The following is an 18,796-nucleotide window of genomic DNA, read 5'->3' on the forward strand; positions in this document are numbered from 1 at the left end:
ATCTATACTAAATTTTCAGTTAAAAACGGCAACTGCCATTCTATATCTTGTTAAAGCCCCTGTCTTAGTCAAAATTCATTAAGTACAGTAAAAACTACAAGCCCAAATTCATTTGAAGTCAGACCGAAACATTTAAAAAAGATTTCAGCAGAAATATTTTTGTATAGATGAATTGATGATTAGCTTAACTTTGATCTTGTATGCATTACAACGTCTGCTTTAGACTAAGAAAATAATGACAAGGTGCCCTGAAGCCTGAGAAAAGATCCGTCAAAACTATCCTCTATTACTTCCTCTAGGGAGAATACACTTGCGTATTTCTACAATCCATGTATACAACTACATGCGTATATTTTTTTTCGAGCCAGTGAGAAAAGCCATCATTTACACTTGACTTTACGATTAACGGACCCCTATGGTTATCCGATTCATAATTTAAACAGACACAGGGAGTTTTTCTAGTGTTTTAAGGATATAGACAGTATATACATACAAACATCTATCAGGGGACACAGGGAGTTTTTCTAGTGTTTTAAGGATATAGACAGTATATACATACAAACATCTATCAGGGGCTTCACCGTCATTTTTATGTCCTGTATAAACATTTAAAATGCCTAGTCCACACAACAAAACACGATTTATCTCATTTAGTACATCGCTTTCAAGGGCTTTCAGATTTCTGGATTGATTTTCAGAACTACTTTCATCCAAAATACACTTTTAATATGATCACTAGTATAAAATACCGAAAGGGAAGAAATTAGAACGGTTTAATTTCTGGACCATGCAAGCTGTTGGTGAGTGATACCTGCTTCTACATCCTCTACCCATCCTGCATGTTGAATCATCTCCTGAAGTACTCGACACACCAACTGTTCCTCTCTGTAAACCATTTTCACTCCCCAACCCCCCCACTCCCCCCAACCTTGCAGATTTTATTTCCTTCGTTTCCTGACCCACATTACGCATTAAAAAAATATTGGAGGAAGGTATAATTTTTTAGTAAGCAGACCACAAGGCAAATATGCCTTTCCAATTATTTAGCTGTATTGAAATGAAGCCGAGTCAATGAACACTGTTTGATGTATCGATGCTAGGAACAAGCAACAACACAGCTTTTTGCCATGGTCCCTAGGGGAGCATGTTGGGGCTAATCCCCTCCGACAAAATCAATAGCTATGTATCTCCCTGTTCATTATTTAATCCCAGGCTGAACTTTGACCCTTGTTAACTGACCCTTGACCCCTGTAACTAATCAGTATACCAATAATTGATTCTGATTAAAAAATTACAAGACAATACCTATTATATAGTTTTACCTGTCACTCACCTGATAGTTCTGAAGTAAGCACGTTCATTAAGAGTTGTGTTAACGGCACAATGCATCTGTAAACGACGGTAAATCCTGAGGAACTGAGTCTATCTCACGATGCAGAGACATTTCACTATAAACCGTGCCAAGTAAATAGCAAGGCATCATGATAAGTCACCATAAAATTTTCACTACATTACTCGGTATTAATGCTTAACAGAGAATTGACGATACATTTGATGACTTTTACGTGATTCAGTGAAATTTATCTTGATATCTTGGCTTGGTGTATTTAATAGTACTATCCATGACATCATCCCTGCCTCGCACATGCCATCACGCTCGCACGGAGCCACACAGCCGTGTGACAGCTTTCTCTATTGCGATGCTATCCTATGGTACCTGTAGTCGTCTCTCTAGACAGATCACTTCATTTAAATTCCTTAAACAATAGAATGGCAAAATGATGAAGTCTTTCTCAATTTTCTACATGCTGGGCGCCGACGGTGTGTGCAGTGACGGAGACGTCTGTCACTGACTGTCCATAGGTAACTGCTTGACGTTCACATCTGACGAAATAAAACACTTTCACATCATTTCTCACTATAATAATAGGAGCAAAAATCCATATAATTGTTCCTTGCTATTTTGTCTTTTCTCCACACTCGAGATTAATGCTGTTTTCTGATAGACATCAGTACAGGGATCAGTAATGTGCATATTTTTCGGAGGAATTCTGGAGGAAAATACTGGCATTTATACGATCGGCACCATCAGAGGCCTCATGTGCCGGAGGCCATTCTACTTAGCCCTAGTCATCATCTTATACTGCTTTATTGATCCAAACAAAATGCCAAGTCAATATTCCTGTCAATTATGTGTGAAAAATTCCACAAATAATTGTTCTTACCCCAGCCCACTATTGTGCTCCGTACACATTCATAGACACGACCTCGTCCTCCAGTACGCTTCGGCATCAACAATTTCACAAATTTAAATTTCCTAAAATTCAATAAAATTTCAACTTTTGTTAAGAAATTCACTATTTCTTGGTCTTAGAATTACATGAATGAAATACTGGCAGAAGACGCTAGTAAATATTCCAGTTCATAAAATATTTACAAACTCAACAACACAAATGGGATTCAACGTGACCGTAATGGAAGGAACTGATCAATTTTTTCCTGTTAAAAGGACAGGATCTAAGCCGCATGCAGTGGTAGCCTTTCTATAACATTCTCACCTCATCGAATCATCGCTATGATCATCTATCATCATTACCAGGATAAGTCATCATGTCCAAATTGTCTGTCTGTCCGTCTGTCCGTTACCCCCTCCCCCAACGACCTTCAGATCGTCAGCCTGGTAATATTGACATGGTCACACGCAAGTCAATCTATCTCTGATCCCAGGGGCAAAACATGTCAAAATGTAATCATGTTTCATACTTAAATCAGCAAAACTAGGTCGAACAGTTGATCATAAGCCAATGTTAGGACAATGACTTTGATAAAGGAATTCAAGGAAATATGTCATGACAAAAATACAATTTACATCATTGTACCCCTATAATTACAGTAGACCTATATTCCTTCCAATTTCAAATTATATACAACCATATGACTTATTAATATTACCAGCACCATGGTGACAGAACAACTACATCTTTTTATAGAGTCTTTTCTCAAAAAAAGAAAATACATCTTTTTTATAGAGGCTTTTCTCAAAACAAAGAAAATGGTCTTTAAATACAGGTGGTCTTTGCGTAGAGGTAAAGGTACAGCAACAATGTTCTACAGATACTGATGATACTCGTGGTCTTTGTAGACAGTTGGTCTTTATAAAGAGGTAATGGCCAATATCGTCAAGACAGTGAAAGTTGCTGCTAAAAACAATATGGAATTTTTTTTTTTTTTTTTTAAATATGTGTTTATATACAATGAAGTTGGAAAATTGTTTGCATGTATGTATATAGTTCCTATATACTGTGGTTTTTAGGTGGTCTTCAGAGGGAGTTTTACAGGTATAGTTTTTTCCAACTTCCTTCCGACCTTGCCTATGAGGTAGATTCCTATAACTTAGTACACGTATCAATGGTGAAGTCTCTTATATGAGCTATACATCAGCCTACTACCTGCATAGCAGACCAACTGATCGTCTGTCATGGCGAGTCTATTTCTGTCATCATCTATCTCCAATATAGCAGGTAAATCACACTCCAAGTGTTTCCTAGGCAGCTAATACAAACAACAGATTGATATAAGAATTCATAAAAATCACTTTCATTGCAAAAACTGGCTTTATTGTCTGTCGGTGTGTTTGATGGTGTGTACAGTTTAGTAGACCTACGACAAGTCACTTCACCATCGATCATGGACCACAGTGACTTACTGCAAGCTACTACGCGTAATGTCATCATAACCGTCGCTGTTTATGGAAATCAAATCGTACTTTAGCAGCATCGTGTAAACAGGAGATCAATCACGGACACAAAACCACAGTACTGATTTATCAGCAACATTTAAGGTGGTATCAATAATCTGATATTTAACTACCGATAAGATGTCCTGATCGGGCCTGAGGTTACTTTTTATTAAGCTTGTTAAATGGATAAATAAAATCACGCAAATAGTTATTGTGTAATCAAGTAAACAAACACAGAATATTGCTTTTGAAAACCTGTCAGGAAATATTTATCTTTTTGGTGATCAACAAACATTTTCCCAATGATACCTGTTGCACATAATGGAGAGACTTGTTACCATAGACATATAGCCTAATTGAAGCCAAAAGAAGTTCCATCGAGTACGCACTCTAACAACACGGCCATCTCCTCTTTTATTGCCGTTTTTCTCTCCCCAATAAGGAAGGCTGGGACAACTGTGTCAAGTCACCACGATGTTAAGAGGTTACCATGGAAACAGCACCAAAAACATCAGTTACAATTGTGGCTGTCTCACCATCAACCTACAATTGGCACATTGGAATGAAAAGGAGGCTTATGGTACCTAAGTAACCCCAACTTGTTACCATATTTAGCTGTGTACAAATTGGGTATGGTATTCCAGTTCCATCTCAAGGATCCTGTATATATCCATATATTCCTTATACAGTCATAACATTCAAAACAACTGGGTGCATTTGATTTCAAATATATTGAAACGATTATAAAGAATGGCCAACATATCTTTAAAGCATTAGGAAATACCTAATCTTTCATAAACCAAAATTAAAGTGTGTTTAATGTATATATATTATTCCATTAGACAGAAATATTCTTCATCAACATTTCATCTGTTTTAAAAACTTAAAGCAAGCCATGTATATCTAAGAAGACACTAGGCTAGGCCTTATCTTGGTATACATGCTACTTTCAACCGTCCTTGATGTTACATGTCACTATCTGAGAAAACATTTCCCTGGTGTAACCTGTCTATCCGAGAAGACACTAGGCCTCACCTTGGTAGAATCATATGCTACTTTAAAATATGTCCCTGGTGTTACATGGCACTAGGCCTTACCTTGGTAGGATTGCAAGCTACTTTAAACTGTCCCTGATGTTACTTGGCACAAGGCCTTACCTTGGTAGGACTGCAAGCTACTTTAAAACATGTCCCTGATGTTACATGGCACTCGGCCTTACCTTGGTAGGATCATATGCTACTTTAAAATATGTCCCTGGTGTTACATGGCACAAGGCCTTACCTTGGTAGGATTGCAAGCTACTTTAAAATGTCCCTGGTGTTACATGGCACTAGGCCTTACCTTGGTAGGATTGCAAGCTACTTAAAACTGTCCCTGTTGACCGAGACCAACAATGATGTATGGAAACTGCTTGTTAATATAACACCATGGGTCATAACAAATCACCATGAAAAACACTTCCACTTTATCAATTATTTAAGCACCAACAGGTTGTTTTTTCATCACTGTTTGTCAACATGTCTTAATGATGTTTGCGTGATACAGGTAAAAAGCCATCCTTCATACTGATACCATACACTATCTAATAAACAGAATTTATCGCTCATCCTTAACGATAGCACAGAATTACCACCACCTTCAAATGTCGAGGAAGTCTGCCTACTTTTACCATATTAATCCACCTAATAAATGTATTAGATTCTCTTAAATCAAAGACTAGACCAGTTCATTATGTAATTTCAGGGGTAAATGACAGCACACAACAAAATGTTCACTGAATTGATCAAAATTTGGGTGAAAATACAAAGCTAGAAAACAAACACTGTGATGCGCCATATGTTTTTTGATATGTCATCTCTGATAATTTATAAATCCTGAAGAGAACAGGTGGGGGTGTGGTGATTTCATCCTGTTGGTCATTGTATGTAAGATCTAGGACAGTCACAGGTAGATATCAATCCTACGGAGATAACACAAAGAGATGAAAGAATAATTAACGATGGAAAAGACAGAAAATAAAACCCAAGAAAAGGCACACACAAAAAGATCAGTAGTTGGCAGATCTTTACAGAATTCAAAGGCTGCCTACTTGAACCAACACCTGGTGAGCTACTACAATATTTTTCCCTTTGATCACACAGTGTGAAATCTATGTTGCCAAATCTTACCCATGTTTACATGACAATGGCGAGTCGCTGGAGCACATCCTGTCCCTACTCATACCCCTGACGACACTTTAATACTGTCAGACTCATAACATCCACCTACCATGTCTAGTCCGCCCGTCCACACTTCTCAATGGCTCCGCTACTTCCAAGGATGGAAATACAGCAGTATCCTGTATACTTTGCTGAATACTTCTCTCAAATAGGTCGAGCTGAACTCTCTACTGTTTTGACCCTGCACATTCTTAGATGTGAAGTGTTGGAACCAGGTGCATCGACCCCTGGACAGTGTGTAACTCCCAGCGGGTCACCGAGGACGTACAATCTTGTCCATAATCTATCACCTTAGATCCCCGTTGTCTCTGGCACGTCTTGTTGTCTTTACTCGAGGAATCAGCCCAGATCAAATCAATAATTTTCAGATTGATATCCGAGAGATTCCTACATAACAGTTAATTTAACCTGTAGACAGCATTCTTCATATTTTCTCTTATCTATCCGAGATCATCACAGACTAAAGAATAATTTTCATATTCCGCGAGCCATGCAAATTCTCTCTCCGTCACGTAACCAATGAGGCGGATTTTTTTAAACAGAACTACTGTTTGTACGAGTGGAGACTTGCGTGAAAAATGCCACTAGATTCACAATAGATTGTGTCTAGATTAACACAAATGCTCTTCTATGATGTGGCAGCATGCACGCTACACGGCCACATCAAAGGCCCACTGTAGCCATGCATTAGTACAACACTGTATTGTTACAGGTTTACCTGACCATTCTACCGTTCTACCTGGCCATCTAATCGTTAATAACTGTCTTAAACCTGTCCACATAACACCTATAGTATCCACAATGACTAACTCATTCAGATTCCATTAGCTGTATTCAGATTTCCATAATTGATTTTTCTTCAATTTTCTGTACTTCTGAAAATGTAAAAAAAAAATTTCTTCCCCCCCCCCTCTTATTTTTCGCTTTAAAGACTCATAACTCAATTCTTATTTTGTATTATTCAACGAAATGCATCACCTGATGATGGCATATTAAATATACCATAAAATGTATATTAAGAATAAAGACACGAGTACAAATCTATATATATATTTAGTATTTAGTAGAGACATTGGATGCTTTTTATGGAACCACTAATTGGAGAAATGGAGGCCTTAGAATCAATCCTAGACAGAGGTGATTTCCTCTTGTATTTGGTGCCATTGGCTAATCCAAGTGCTGGCTTACCAAGAGGCAAATTGGTATTGCATATTGGTTATATAAACAAGAAATACAATTTGGTGTTCACAATCAGGAAAGACAAATTTGGAAATGAGGCAAATGACAGACTTTACAAGTACTATTTGGCTTTCGAACTTTAATCTATAGAAAAATTTCCCTTCATTTTTACAGGTTGGGAAGATGGAAGTCCTAGGTTTGACCACCAGGAGACAAACTGCTGGTTTTCTGTTTCATGTAAGGTTATATGACAGGACACTGGAGACATACTGCCGAGAATAAACTGATCAGACATAGTATTGGTGTAATAATTGGTTAAAATCACCCTGTTGTATACCAAGAATAGCATAACAACACATATCTGAAACATCAGTCATGGACATGAGGGTACTCCAGTGGTTTTTGGTTACAAAACAAACTCTTGACCAGTGGTCATCTGACTAGACTCTAGCCATCTGTTGGTCACTATACTAACTGGTAAATACACTTGCAGGACCTCCTGGGCATCACCTACTGCTGGTCAGTAATGATAAGGTACAGGTCATCTGTGGCCAGAGTAATACAGACCACTTCCATACTGATCAACAGATAGGGGCCATATGGTTATGTAAACACTAATAGCATTCCAGGGAGGGGAACATTGTCCTGTAGGTGTAGAGGAACATTAGAGAAAGATGTATGGTTAGGTAGCAGTGACCTACATGTGTATCAGTATCTCAAGGTCATTAATGTGATAGAGAACCTCTCAAAGTAATGGACATGAAAGAAAAGCATCACAAGGTCATTGACATGAATGTAAACCATCTCAAGGTCATACACATTTAAGGAGAAAACATTTCAAGGTCAATAACATGAAAGATAACATTGAATGCTTCAATTCAGGCAGCAGTAACCTATATTTCAGACATTGTCATTTTAGGTCATTTAGATTAAAAGATAAACTATTTATTTCCAAACAATTGGTACTTAGATATTTTATTCTGTATCATATTGCACAGAAGTTCAAGGTCATTGATAGGGCATCGGTGACCTTTACGACTGATAAAATATCTACTTTATTCTTAAATAATAAGAACCATTAAAATAAACCTTTTTGATGCGAGGTCAGGTGAAAATGACCTCTGTTATTGTCATAATAGGTCAAGCTCATTCAACCATCTTAACGATTCATAATCAATTTTCTATCAAGTATGATAACACCATGACTATTCAGAAATCACAACTTTCCCACAATAATTTTCACACATGAAATCATAATGAGATATGCATGAAAAAGTCACTAAGGTATACACGGACTAAATGATTCAAATATCCTAATTATAGAGTAGAAAATTGATATCAAAGAAATCATACGAGTATATTATGAACTGATCGTGTCAAGATTTAGTAGTGATATGGATATCAAAAAACACTCAAGTGATTTTCAAAGCTATAACACCTGTTATGATATAGATAATGATAAATACAAAATGTACTTCATTTCTGGAGATGAGTAAGCATTATATAAGTCGATAACGTCTTGTGATTTCACTTCACAATCTCGAGATCTGATGTCCATATTATGGAGTCCACAGGACATTCATCAGTTATACACTTTGAAAGTTCACCGTGATAAACAGGTTTTCTCTGGTGCCTGCCAACGCAGTATTGTCAGTATCTTTATAAAACTTATAATTCACGTTTGACTTTTCTATGTGTTCTGTACATCAAAAAGATGCTTTGTCTCGAAAAAGCCCCTCTGATCCCGAGCCTGCTGTGGGGATTTGTCTGTTGTTTACCACAGCGGCCAAAACCACCACCACCCGACCACCGAAAAAGGATCAGTCTAATACAAATATTTTGATTTGTGGACAACAAAGCAGATTTTAATACTTGTGTTATTGTGATGTTAAGTACTTAATCAGGGCGACCACAAGGAATGGACGTCATGGCTGTAATGAACTCACCCTTTGATGTTCGGATTTCTCAATTTAGGCGTAAAAATCCTGACTTGTGGATTTAGATTTTCCCTCCAACAAGTCTGTTAGTCTCTGTGCAAAGTACAATTGTTTAGAGAAGGATTCAATGTGATCACTGGAGCGAATCTATTCTTCTAAGATTCTTTTTCTTTTTCTCATCAGATTGTGTTTTGTCAGTTCAGTCTATAATCCGATTTAATCTTTCACTAAATACTGAAAAGCTCCTAAGAATTTTTCCGTTTTATTATTAAACAGATGACAGCAGAAAAGCACCTGAAATTTGACACTGAAAGTAGTCAGCTGTGCAAACCAATAGACCATAGAAAACATTTGTTGAGAAATGTTGGAGATAAAAAAAAAATGACTACCTTTATTTTTTATATTTGAAAATTCTCTGTTTATAGTAAAATATTATATGCATCTCAGGTATGCTACCTACTGAACTAGAAGTTTTACACCTGCGAGAAATTTATATGACATCACAGGACCACTCAGGAAATTGCACTGCGATAGTATCGGAGAAGAATAATGGGCCTTCCGTAACATGCAATCTCGCGGTAGAGAGTCGACAGTGCACATCATACACACTATCACATCATTCAAACCCTAGATATCTAAACCAACACTAGTAGATTTCATCTATATCTGATTTTCACAAACTGCAATTAGTAAGGTGTCTGTCTGTTCGTCTGTATTACCGATGTAACCGACAAGCTAATAGTTTGTATCACACAACAAACTCGTGTGTTGCCATTTTTTCCCCTCGTCGCAATATGACACATCGAGGTTATTTATCCTGATCAACCACTGAGACTATCTCTCCATCTCTTACACACAACAGGTATGTGGAAACTGGATAGAAAGAGGAGAGAAGTTGATCAGAAAAGACAGAAATATTGCAACTTAAATGATGGACAAATGACGTATACTTCACATGCAAGTTGAATTTTTAATAAAACATGTGTAAAGAAAAAATAAATTCTTATGGGGATACCAAGATGGATAGATAAATTCCATATCTTAGAATTGCATATTATTTGTTTCCATACGTGATGTAATGTACATATTTCTTTTTGTTTATTTTCTATTCCATATTGGAACCACATGTGCAGTATTATATTGAATTTGACAAGTCATGCTACATCATTCATACAACCACCTTTCAGAAACAATTACATCTCCTCTATAACTGTCAGTCAGAAGAAAAATCATCCAGACGTCATTATGTAACTAAGATTATGATGTCAATGTCATTTTCATTCTGCTTTGTCTGAAAATATCAGAACCACATGTGGCACCAGAATGGCCACTTCTGGATATTTTTGTCTCCACATCCTACAACAAGGTTCATGTTAAACTATGCCATATAATGTTTATATTGGTATTTCAGTCTCTTTGCTCCTCTTTTCCCCAGATATCGGTACCACATGCGGTCCCTGTCAGGTTAGTGAGCTCCCCTCTGAAGCTACAAGTGTGACATTTACCCATGTATTTGTAGGAGAATGCTGGGGCCACGGCCCACATCTGTATTGCATGAACTGCATCTGTTTACAGTAGAGGAGATCAAGAAGAAAATCTACAATACACAATGGTCCTGGTAACCAGCTCTCTAAACCTGACTATCCAAATATTTCACCCTACACCAACTCTCCAACAATGGCACCACCTTTGATCTGGAAAATCTCTTCCATGCTTTCTCTTCAAACAAATACTTGACTGTTTTGATATACATTACAGGCTGTCTGTATGCTGGTCAGTTAGGTTGAAGATCAAGTACACCACTGTTTTAGTATTGGTCAGTGATACCTGAATTATGACTGAATGGTCAATTGGACATCTGGTAGCTTTGGTAACACAATATTTTGTAATTTTTTGTTGTTGAACTGAACTTTAAAACATTGAACAATTGTAAAACCAAAGAGTCTCCTCATATTTCAAAAGCTTTTTTTTTTATTTTGCCATCATATTTACGAAACTGCAAAAATCTGTTTGAAAACCAGTATGTATTTTAGGTAGTTTTGTCTGAAATCTAAGATTCTCCAAAAGTCTTACAAACCGAAAGTATGCTATTTATATTCATATCTTAACTACATAATTGTACCACATTTTAAGCATAAAAGGTAACAATATCTGAACAGTTCCTTCAAAGATGATTTGATGTTCGTTCTATTTGATACAAGAATTTCTGGGTGAAAGGGTACATGCTTTGACAAGATTTACAAACAAACTTGATGGTCTATAGAAAAGACAAGATGGTACTTGACTTTTTCAACAGAAACAAGGGGTCATCCTGGGGCAGTTTCTACAAGGTTTTTGAAGTTGTATTTTCCCCGAGTTAATCTCTAACTGGTGTAACAGTTGTTTTAGCGGCCCAGCCTGGGAGATCTTCCCCTTGGATCAGGAAGGAGGGAGTGGGGGAGGGGGGTATTGGAGAGATAGGGAAGGAAGGAGGAAAGCAGTGGAGATATATCACAGTGATAGATAGGTATATCATTGGAGGATTTGAGTGAAGCAAGCAAGCCGTCCTTATCGCCATATGTTGCTTTTTGGTATCCTCAGGTGTTGTAACCAATGGCAACCACAACTGGTGATGGCTCTGGTGAGTAATGCACAGTTCAACAGAATTGATCATATCTGTAGAAATCAGGAAATTTGTTACATCAATCCAGCCCTGTATATACATGGAGAGAGATGTAGTAGAGATAGCCCCAGCAATGGCATTCTTTCTCACATATGTGCACTACAGTAGCATGCAGATCAACATTTGTCAGGCCTTCCCTGAATCAAACCGCAAACCAATACGAAAATGGTGATAGGGCTTTGTCTAATTTTAACATTTAAAAAATTTCAGCTTTTCTACAATAGTTAAATTTAGAAATCAGGTAAGTTAAAAGTACACTTCTTCCCACTCTTCCTCCCAAAAAGAAGGAGCTGCGCTGATTGAGATGATGAGAAAACAGACACAATCAAGATCTTTCAAGCGTTTGCAATATGACCAGACAGCTGTACATGCTTGAAGGTGCACCTTTCAGACCAAATGCGAGAGATCACAGCAATATATCAGATGTGTTTCACTCCCTTCATGTCCAGTATCTCAGAAACATGTCTCTGTGAAACAGGAACAATGCAGACCATGTCCATCATACAGAAAACAATGACTTGATGTACTGTTGTTTAGACTTGACCTGTTGTCATGGAAATCATATGATATGTTTTCTTTGTAAGACTTTCAGATCTTTCATCATTTCTGTCCCATGAAAAGTCTCTTCAAAGAGACATTAGGGCCTATAATAACCACCAATAAAAATAGTTCCCCAAGCCTAAAAAATAACATATACATGGAGCATTAGCTCTCACAAAAAGCATCAATGGGGGTACCTTGTATTTTTCTGCACACAAGAGTTCCTTCGTGACTAGAGGCGATGAGATGAGGTTTGATATACAGTATATTGGCTATGATATAAACATGCTATTAAGCCAGGAATTATGATGATGAAATTTTTAGATCATGCTAACAATGAGGTCATAGGCATTTCTAGTGGGATTAATAGTCTGTAGTATGTAGTCTGAGGTAGGAGATGGGTAACAGAATTAATCCCTGGTACTAATGTACTTCATTTCGTATTGCTAATAGTCGCCATCTCGCCATTCAAATATGGAGTTTCATTAGACGGCTACAGACACTGAGTAAGTCCAGGGAAATTCTATAGGTCTGGCATAAAACGGTTAGGTCAGACACTGCGGATACCTGGCGTAATCCATACCACATCACACACGCATGTAATCCCGTGACGGGAGGACAAGTTGACAGAGTCGTGAATACGTTTTTCAGATCCGTTACCAGAAATCTTGGCTGCACTGTATGAATTGGTGACCTGTATTCCGAAGGTTAATAGATTGTAATATAACCTGCTACTGAAGGTTACGTAGAAAAATGTGCCGCTCAAACTTATCTCACTTAAATTTGTTAAATGGAGCCAAAAGCGATAATCAAGATAAATGTGAGTATTTATCCATATTATGATTCTACGTCTGTGATCCCCACACCTCTAGCCTTAATCAGTTCAAAGTAAATCTCACATGCCGTCAGGTAGCCCGATTTCTCCTAATCAGTCTCATAGAGGCCAAATGATACACCTCGGGGTAGGGTGGCAGCCAGAATTATACAGAGTTCAAAGGCCAATTAAATTGAAATGAAATTCAAACAAACTGGTATTCAGAAAATCTATTGAAGCCCAATTCTGTCAGTTTTTCAATATTTTTTTTTTAACTTTGATCTGTTATCAGATTGAAATGCACCTTGTTGTAACATTTTTAAAGTGTCTGACTATTAATTTTTAAACATGTTTTACTCTATGTGAAGCTACCTATAATAAAATGTATTAAACTTTAATTTTCCTACGCTTCACATGTTTTTGTGAATGTACAGTGGTACTCACTCATGTGTGTTTCACATGGCAGTTTCTAAAAGAGAAATTCAAACACAATGACTAAAAGCGACACAGAAATTGAGTACAAATTAATGAATCGCAATACTGACTGTGAGCAATAATGAAATGTCATAGCATGAACTATAGATTACTTAATCTTTAATATTATTCATGCTGGAAATGACCAAACCTCTACAATGTCTTGGACAATGGACAAAAATAGATCACAGCTGAGGATATGGATGTTCTAAATCAGAGTTAATTGGTGAATGTCTGAAAAACATCTACGGGGATATCGAGTCTTCAATATCAGTTTCGTGCTCTGTCTCAGAAATAACTTGGGCTTGTTGCATCTCCAGTTCCATTACAATTACATAAGATAGGGGACTCAAGTGGTCACCAAGGCATCTGTTCCCATGGTTACATGCAATTCATCATGAGACGGTTGCCATGGTAAAAAAGTAATTCATTGATATTCTTGTAATTACTAATCCTGTTATTAGTTGCTATGGTGTTGGGTAATCTACTGTATGTGTTTCTGTGGTGATTGGTAATGTATTGTTTGTGTTTCTATGGGATTTGGTAAACTTTTATATGTGTTTCTAAGGTGATGGTATTCTATTGTATATGTTTCTATGGTAATGGGTAATCCATTGTATGGGTTACCATGTAACTGGGTAACCCATTGTTTCAGCACACCGTCAGAGGCCCGTTAGTTTTATTAGCGGTTAATTATCCTGTTATTGGGAGGATGAAGAGAGGTAACATTGAGCTGAGGAGGGATTGTATGGGGGATATATCTCAGGTCTCTCTACCCTCACCAACCATCCCCAACACATTCCAATTTGCAGGCATAATTGGCTTTTCACAGCACATGTTCAAAGTCTTCACCGTACAAAAAGGTAGTGATGGTGCAGGGTATAGGCGGCTGTCACTCACATCCAGCACCAGCGGGTTATAACTACAGGTACACCCCTGGTAATCAGACCAAAATTATACCAAACGCTCCGCAAATTGCCCAACATTAACTTTCATTCCTGTCTGCAGCTTGTGGTAGAGGGAAGTGATAGATAATATTTCAGGTTGCCTCCCCCTGCTACACAGCTGTAACATATTACATCTACATCAATATACCCCCTATGTATTACTAATTAACATTAACTACAGCTAATAAACAATATATACTAAATGCCATTATTATCATCACAAAGCATATTTGAATAAAATCAAAATCTCATTACAAGGTTCTGACCTGTATGACCTTTGGCCATCCCATAATACTCCGAGATATGGATCTATCATAAAAGTTATCCTGTACCCCTGGAATCCTTTGATGGGAGTAAGCTGAGAGCGTAGCCACACGCGGCCCCACACGCCTGAATACTGATCCCTCAATATTGTTGCATTTTTTTAACCCTCAAAGCCCTTCAAATTTACTCTCCAAGTCTGAATCACAACGTTGAGTTCATTTTAAGTGATGAAAAAATGTCTGCTGTACATATTAGATACATTTACCAGCAATCCAATGTACAATTGAGCTACAAAGCAGGTTAAAGCTAACGTAGTACTAAGGGTGAAAGTCTAACCTGGTATAAAAGTTGTTAAGCATTATACATGTACCATAAGTAAATAGTATACCCTTTGATATACCTTATAAGTAATACTTAGAGTTACTTAGAGTATAGTAGAACAACTGTAGGTAAATATACATATTAAATGAGGAAACATTTACAATCTAGTTTTACCTGATGAAGTATGTGATATTTTTAATAGTTTACTGATGAAGTATGTGATATTTACCATCTAGTTTTACCTGATGAAGTATGTGATATTTACCATCTAGTTTTACCTGATGAAGTATGTGATATTCATCTAGTTTTCGGAGAAGTAGGTAATTTATTAAAGAGGGTATGTAAAGAGGGTTTAACTGTAGGCAAAGATAAACAGGTAAAATGAGTAAAGATTTACCTATAAGTGAACATTAAGGTTCACAAATTAACAAGTAATGGTTTGCATGTTAAAGTTTACTCGGTAAAATTAACCAATACAATGTATCAAGTTCAATTTCAATCTATTTATAGATGACATAGGTATAGCTTGTACCTGGTATAGTTAAAGTTTAACTGTCACAGTAATTAAAGCTTACACCTGTAGGTAAACTTACCTGTTAAACTATATAGGTAATAGGCAGGCAAGTTTACTGATGAGAGTAATTAAAGCTTACCTGTAATCAAGACTAGTAAGCTTACCTGTTAAAACTAAGTAAACCATACCTGTTAAGAAGGTAATTAAAGCTTACCTAATCTAGTAGAGATAAAGCTCTCCTTTGTGGAAATCACTATTTAGTACATTATTATAGTTTACCTTTGGGTACAAATATTTCCTGCATTTCACCAGAAAACAGTATTTCTACACATTAATGATGAAAGTTTTTCAGTGCTGCTATTTGTAACAGGTACTTTATCCAGTTTATGTAAGGTAGTTCTGACTAGTCTATATATCCATGTAATTGATCTAAAAAATCAATACACAATTCCCTTTACTATTAGTCTATATAATCTGGTGATTAAAATAGCTAAAACAAATCTTCACACATACTATTATAAAAGTGCTTAATATTGATGTATACTTACTTTCAGAATAATAAAATCCATAATCTATTCAGACAGCCTGCATCTGTTGAAATGTCAGCCTCTATCACACTGGACCCAATTCTGCAGGTAATCTAGAGTATCCTAGTAGTACATCCATACTTGTCCAAATACCTGTTTACCAATTTAACTTTCAGGTAAAACGAACACAGACCAGAGACATAACACTCATTTCCCCCTATAGATCACAGACGAGATTTCAGAAACATCCTGCGGTTATATCTCCACATATCCTTATTCAGCTGCACAACACATTGCAAACTTTCCTTATAAATCAACTAACATCACAATGATGATCACTATCAAAAATAATCTAATTTCACTTTCAAACAACTTCACAGAAAACTTTCCAAACTTTCTCAAGTCATGGTTGAAACTTTTTCCATTGGACTATCAGAAGAGACAAAAGTATCCCAAAGTGGTGAGAAAGTTAGCTAAGTAGTTCCAGCGTTGGTCACCTGCATTACTGGTCAGTAGGTCCTGGCACAGGTAGGAACTGACCAGCCTAGCAACACATGGTGTACACTCTGATACAGAGGTGATGCTGGTCTCCCTCCTCTCACAGTATCTCCTGGGACTGTGGAATGCTGGGAAATATGTAAATCCAATCAGAGGAGCAGGAGCATCATCTACCCTCCCTGTCGTCTGCTTCTCTGGGCCAGGCCTGTGCCTTTTCTTATCTCCCTCTCATTGAAGAGCTTGTTTGCAGCTGACCCAGGCCGACTTGGAGAAGGATCTCTGCCTGGTTGTTTGAAGTTTTCCCCTATCTCTTCCTTCTATCGAGAGTCTCTATCCTAACCAACATTGCCCATAACACAACTGACATATGCTCCCCCTACCTACTTAATGAAACATTTACAAACTCTTAAAACTTTTTCTCCAGTCAGTGAATCGTATTTCGCTTGGGTTGGCACACTTCTGCCTGTTTATGTCAGTGAGTATGGGAGTGACGATGTTGACAAGCGAGGGTTGGTGACTCCACGAGAGAACTTGTAAACGTAGTGACCAGATTCGGACCTTACTAGAACATTGATATCTCAGAGTCAGTGTGTACCTGTATGTATATCAGACTGAAAGGTATTTGTAAGTGAAAAGGCGGAGACACACTGATACTAGTATTCATTGGAGCGTCCTCGTGGTTAGAGCAAACGATTATCTATTTACCTGTGTTAAACACATGGAGAGAATCACTCGACACTTATCACTGTGGACTCACATCCCACTCTAACCTTCGTCACTGCTATCACCTGTATCTTAGGGTACACCGCTTAATTACAGGTACACAGGTAGAGTGTGTCCAGGTAGACAATAAATAAATGCCCAGTTCATCTTACTTTAAAGTTCATCTTATTCACATGAACACAGGTAGATGATGTCTAAATTACAGGTGAGAAAATCATAAGTAGTATCCTGGTCACTTTAATTAAACTTTATCTTATTTTCAGACATACAGGTAAAAAACGTCCAAACTATAGCCGACAATGGAAGTAAGATAGTGTTCAGATCACCTCAGACTTTATCTGTGAAAAATAGATATGTCAATGTGAAAAAGGATCTTAGTGTCCGAAGCCAGGTGTTTAGACAGTAGGATACATTAGGTGTGTCCTGAGATTGTCATTACCACACAGAGGAGGTCAGTTACGGACTGTGATCAGTGACCGCTGTCCAGTCTCTGACACAGAAGTGGTCATATGACAGGTGGGTTCACACTTCCTCCAGTGAAAAGTGACCACTCTGACAAATGGGGTCCGCACTGATACTTCCCCAATTTCAATGGTCACTCTTTTCTGCTGCCACCATGGTCCATTGATTCACTTCCCTGATCAGCTATGGTCATCAGGATCACGACACTGGACAGAGGGCTGACCAACAGGTGATAAACTTAAGCCTGAGGTTGTAGTGGTCAGTCCTAATTACACCTGTCTATTTTGTGTTAATGGTACACATTCTACTGCGGCCCCATTTATGCAATGATCTGTGTGATTACTCCCTTGTTTGGCTAATGTCCAGTCGGGTGGCTCATTTCACAGTTATTGTTGACCACCCAGTGGCCGTATAAGGCTGGCTTCAGGCCTCAACACCGGACTTTTACACCTCCATACTGACCACAAATAAACAGGTGCACTGGAGCATACAAAAGATTCCAAATCTAAAATCAATTCCTGATTACACAATTGTGACAATATTTATCCCTAATCAAAATACCTTCTATTAACTGTACAGGTAAAATCCTGCTAATCTGTTCCTCTAAACCCGGGCGACACTTGATCATCCCGAGATAGCAGGACAACAATAGGTAGGTTCGTCCCCTGGCTCTAGGCACCGGGTAACAGGGGGCGGGACTTTTCTTTGACTCCGTTTTTTCCAGCTTTTAATCTAACATGCAGGTGTGAAGAAACGCACACAAAGTGCCAGGTATGTGCATTAGCTCCCGACGAGTTTCTAATTTCACAATAATTCTGCTTGAATTGCTTCTTTATTTTCTTTTTTAGCCATGTGTCAAACTTCAAAGGCTCTAAAAAAATCTAGCCCCCGATATGTGGATAGAATTCTATACTGTAAAAAACGGTGTGTATTCCCGCTGACTGGTTACCCTGTAGACTCGGCGAGCTATCGTGAT

The 18,796-nt window shown here is 37.7% G+C and overlaps 1 protein-coding gene across 6 annotated transcripts in view; it reads right to left on the reverse strand.

Moving 5' to 3' along the window:
* The window catches only part of LOC138304642 (E3 ubiquitin-protein ligase PDZRN3-B-like), a 170,700-nt gene that overhangs the window by 66,871 nt on the left and 85,033 nt on the right, over positions 1-18,796 (reverse strand). Inside the window, exon 1 of one of the 6 annotated variants that reach the window (XM_069244820.1) lies at positions 16,159-18,336. The exons of the other annotated variants lie outside the window; for them this stretch is intronic. Coding sequence (XP_069100921.1) covers positions 16,159-16,179 — 21 coding nt within the window. The 5' untranslated portion in view covers positions 16,180-18,336. Of the gene's footprint in view, positions 1-16,158; positions 18,337-18,796 lie in introns of those variants that run through there. 6 annotated transcript variants of the gene reach the window in all.

This window comes from Argopecten irradians, chromosome 12 (assembly GCF_041381155.1).
Source record: "Argopecten irradians isolate NY chromosome 12, Ai_NY, whole genome shotgun sequence".
NCBI lineage: Eukaryota > Metazoa > Mollusca > Bivalvia > Pectinida > Pectinidae > Argopecten > Argopecten irradians.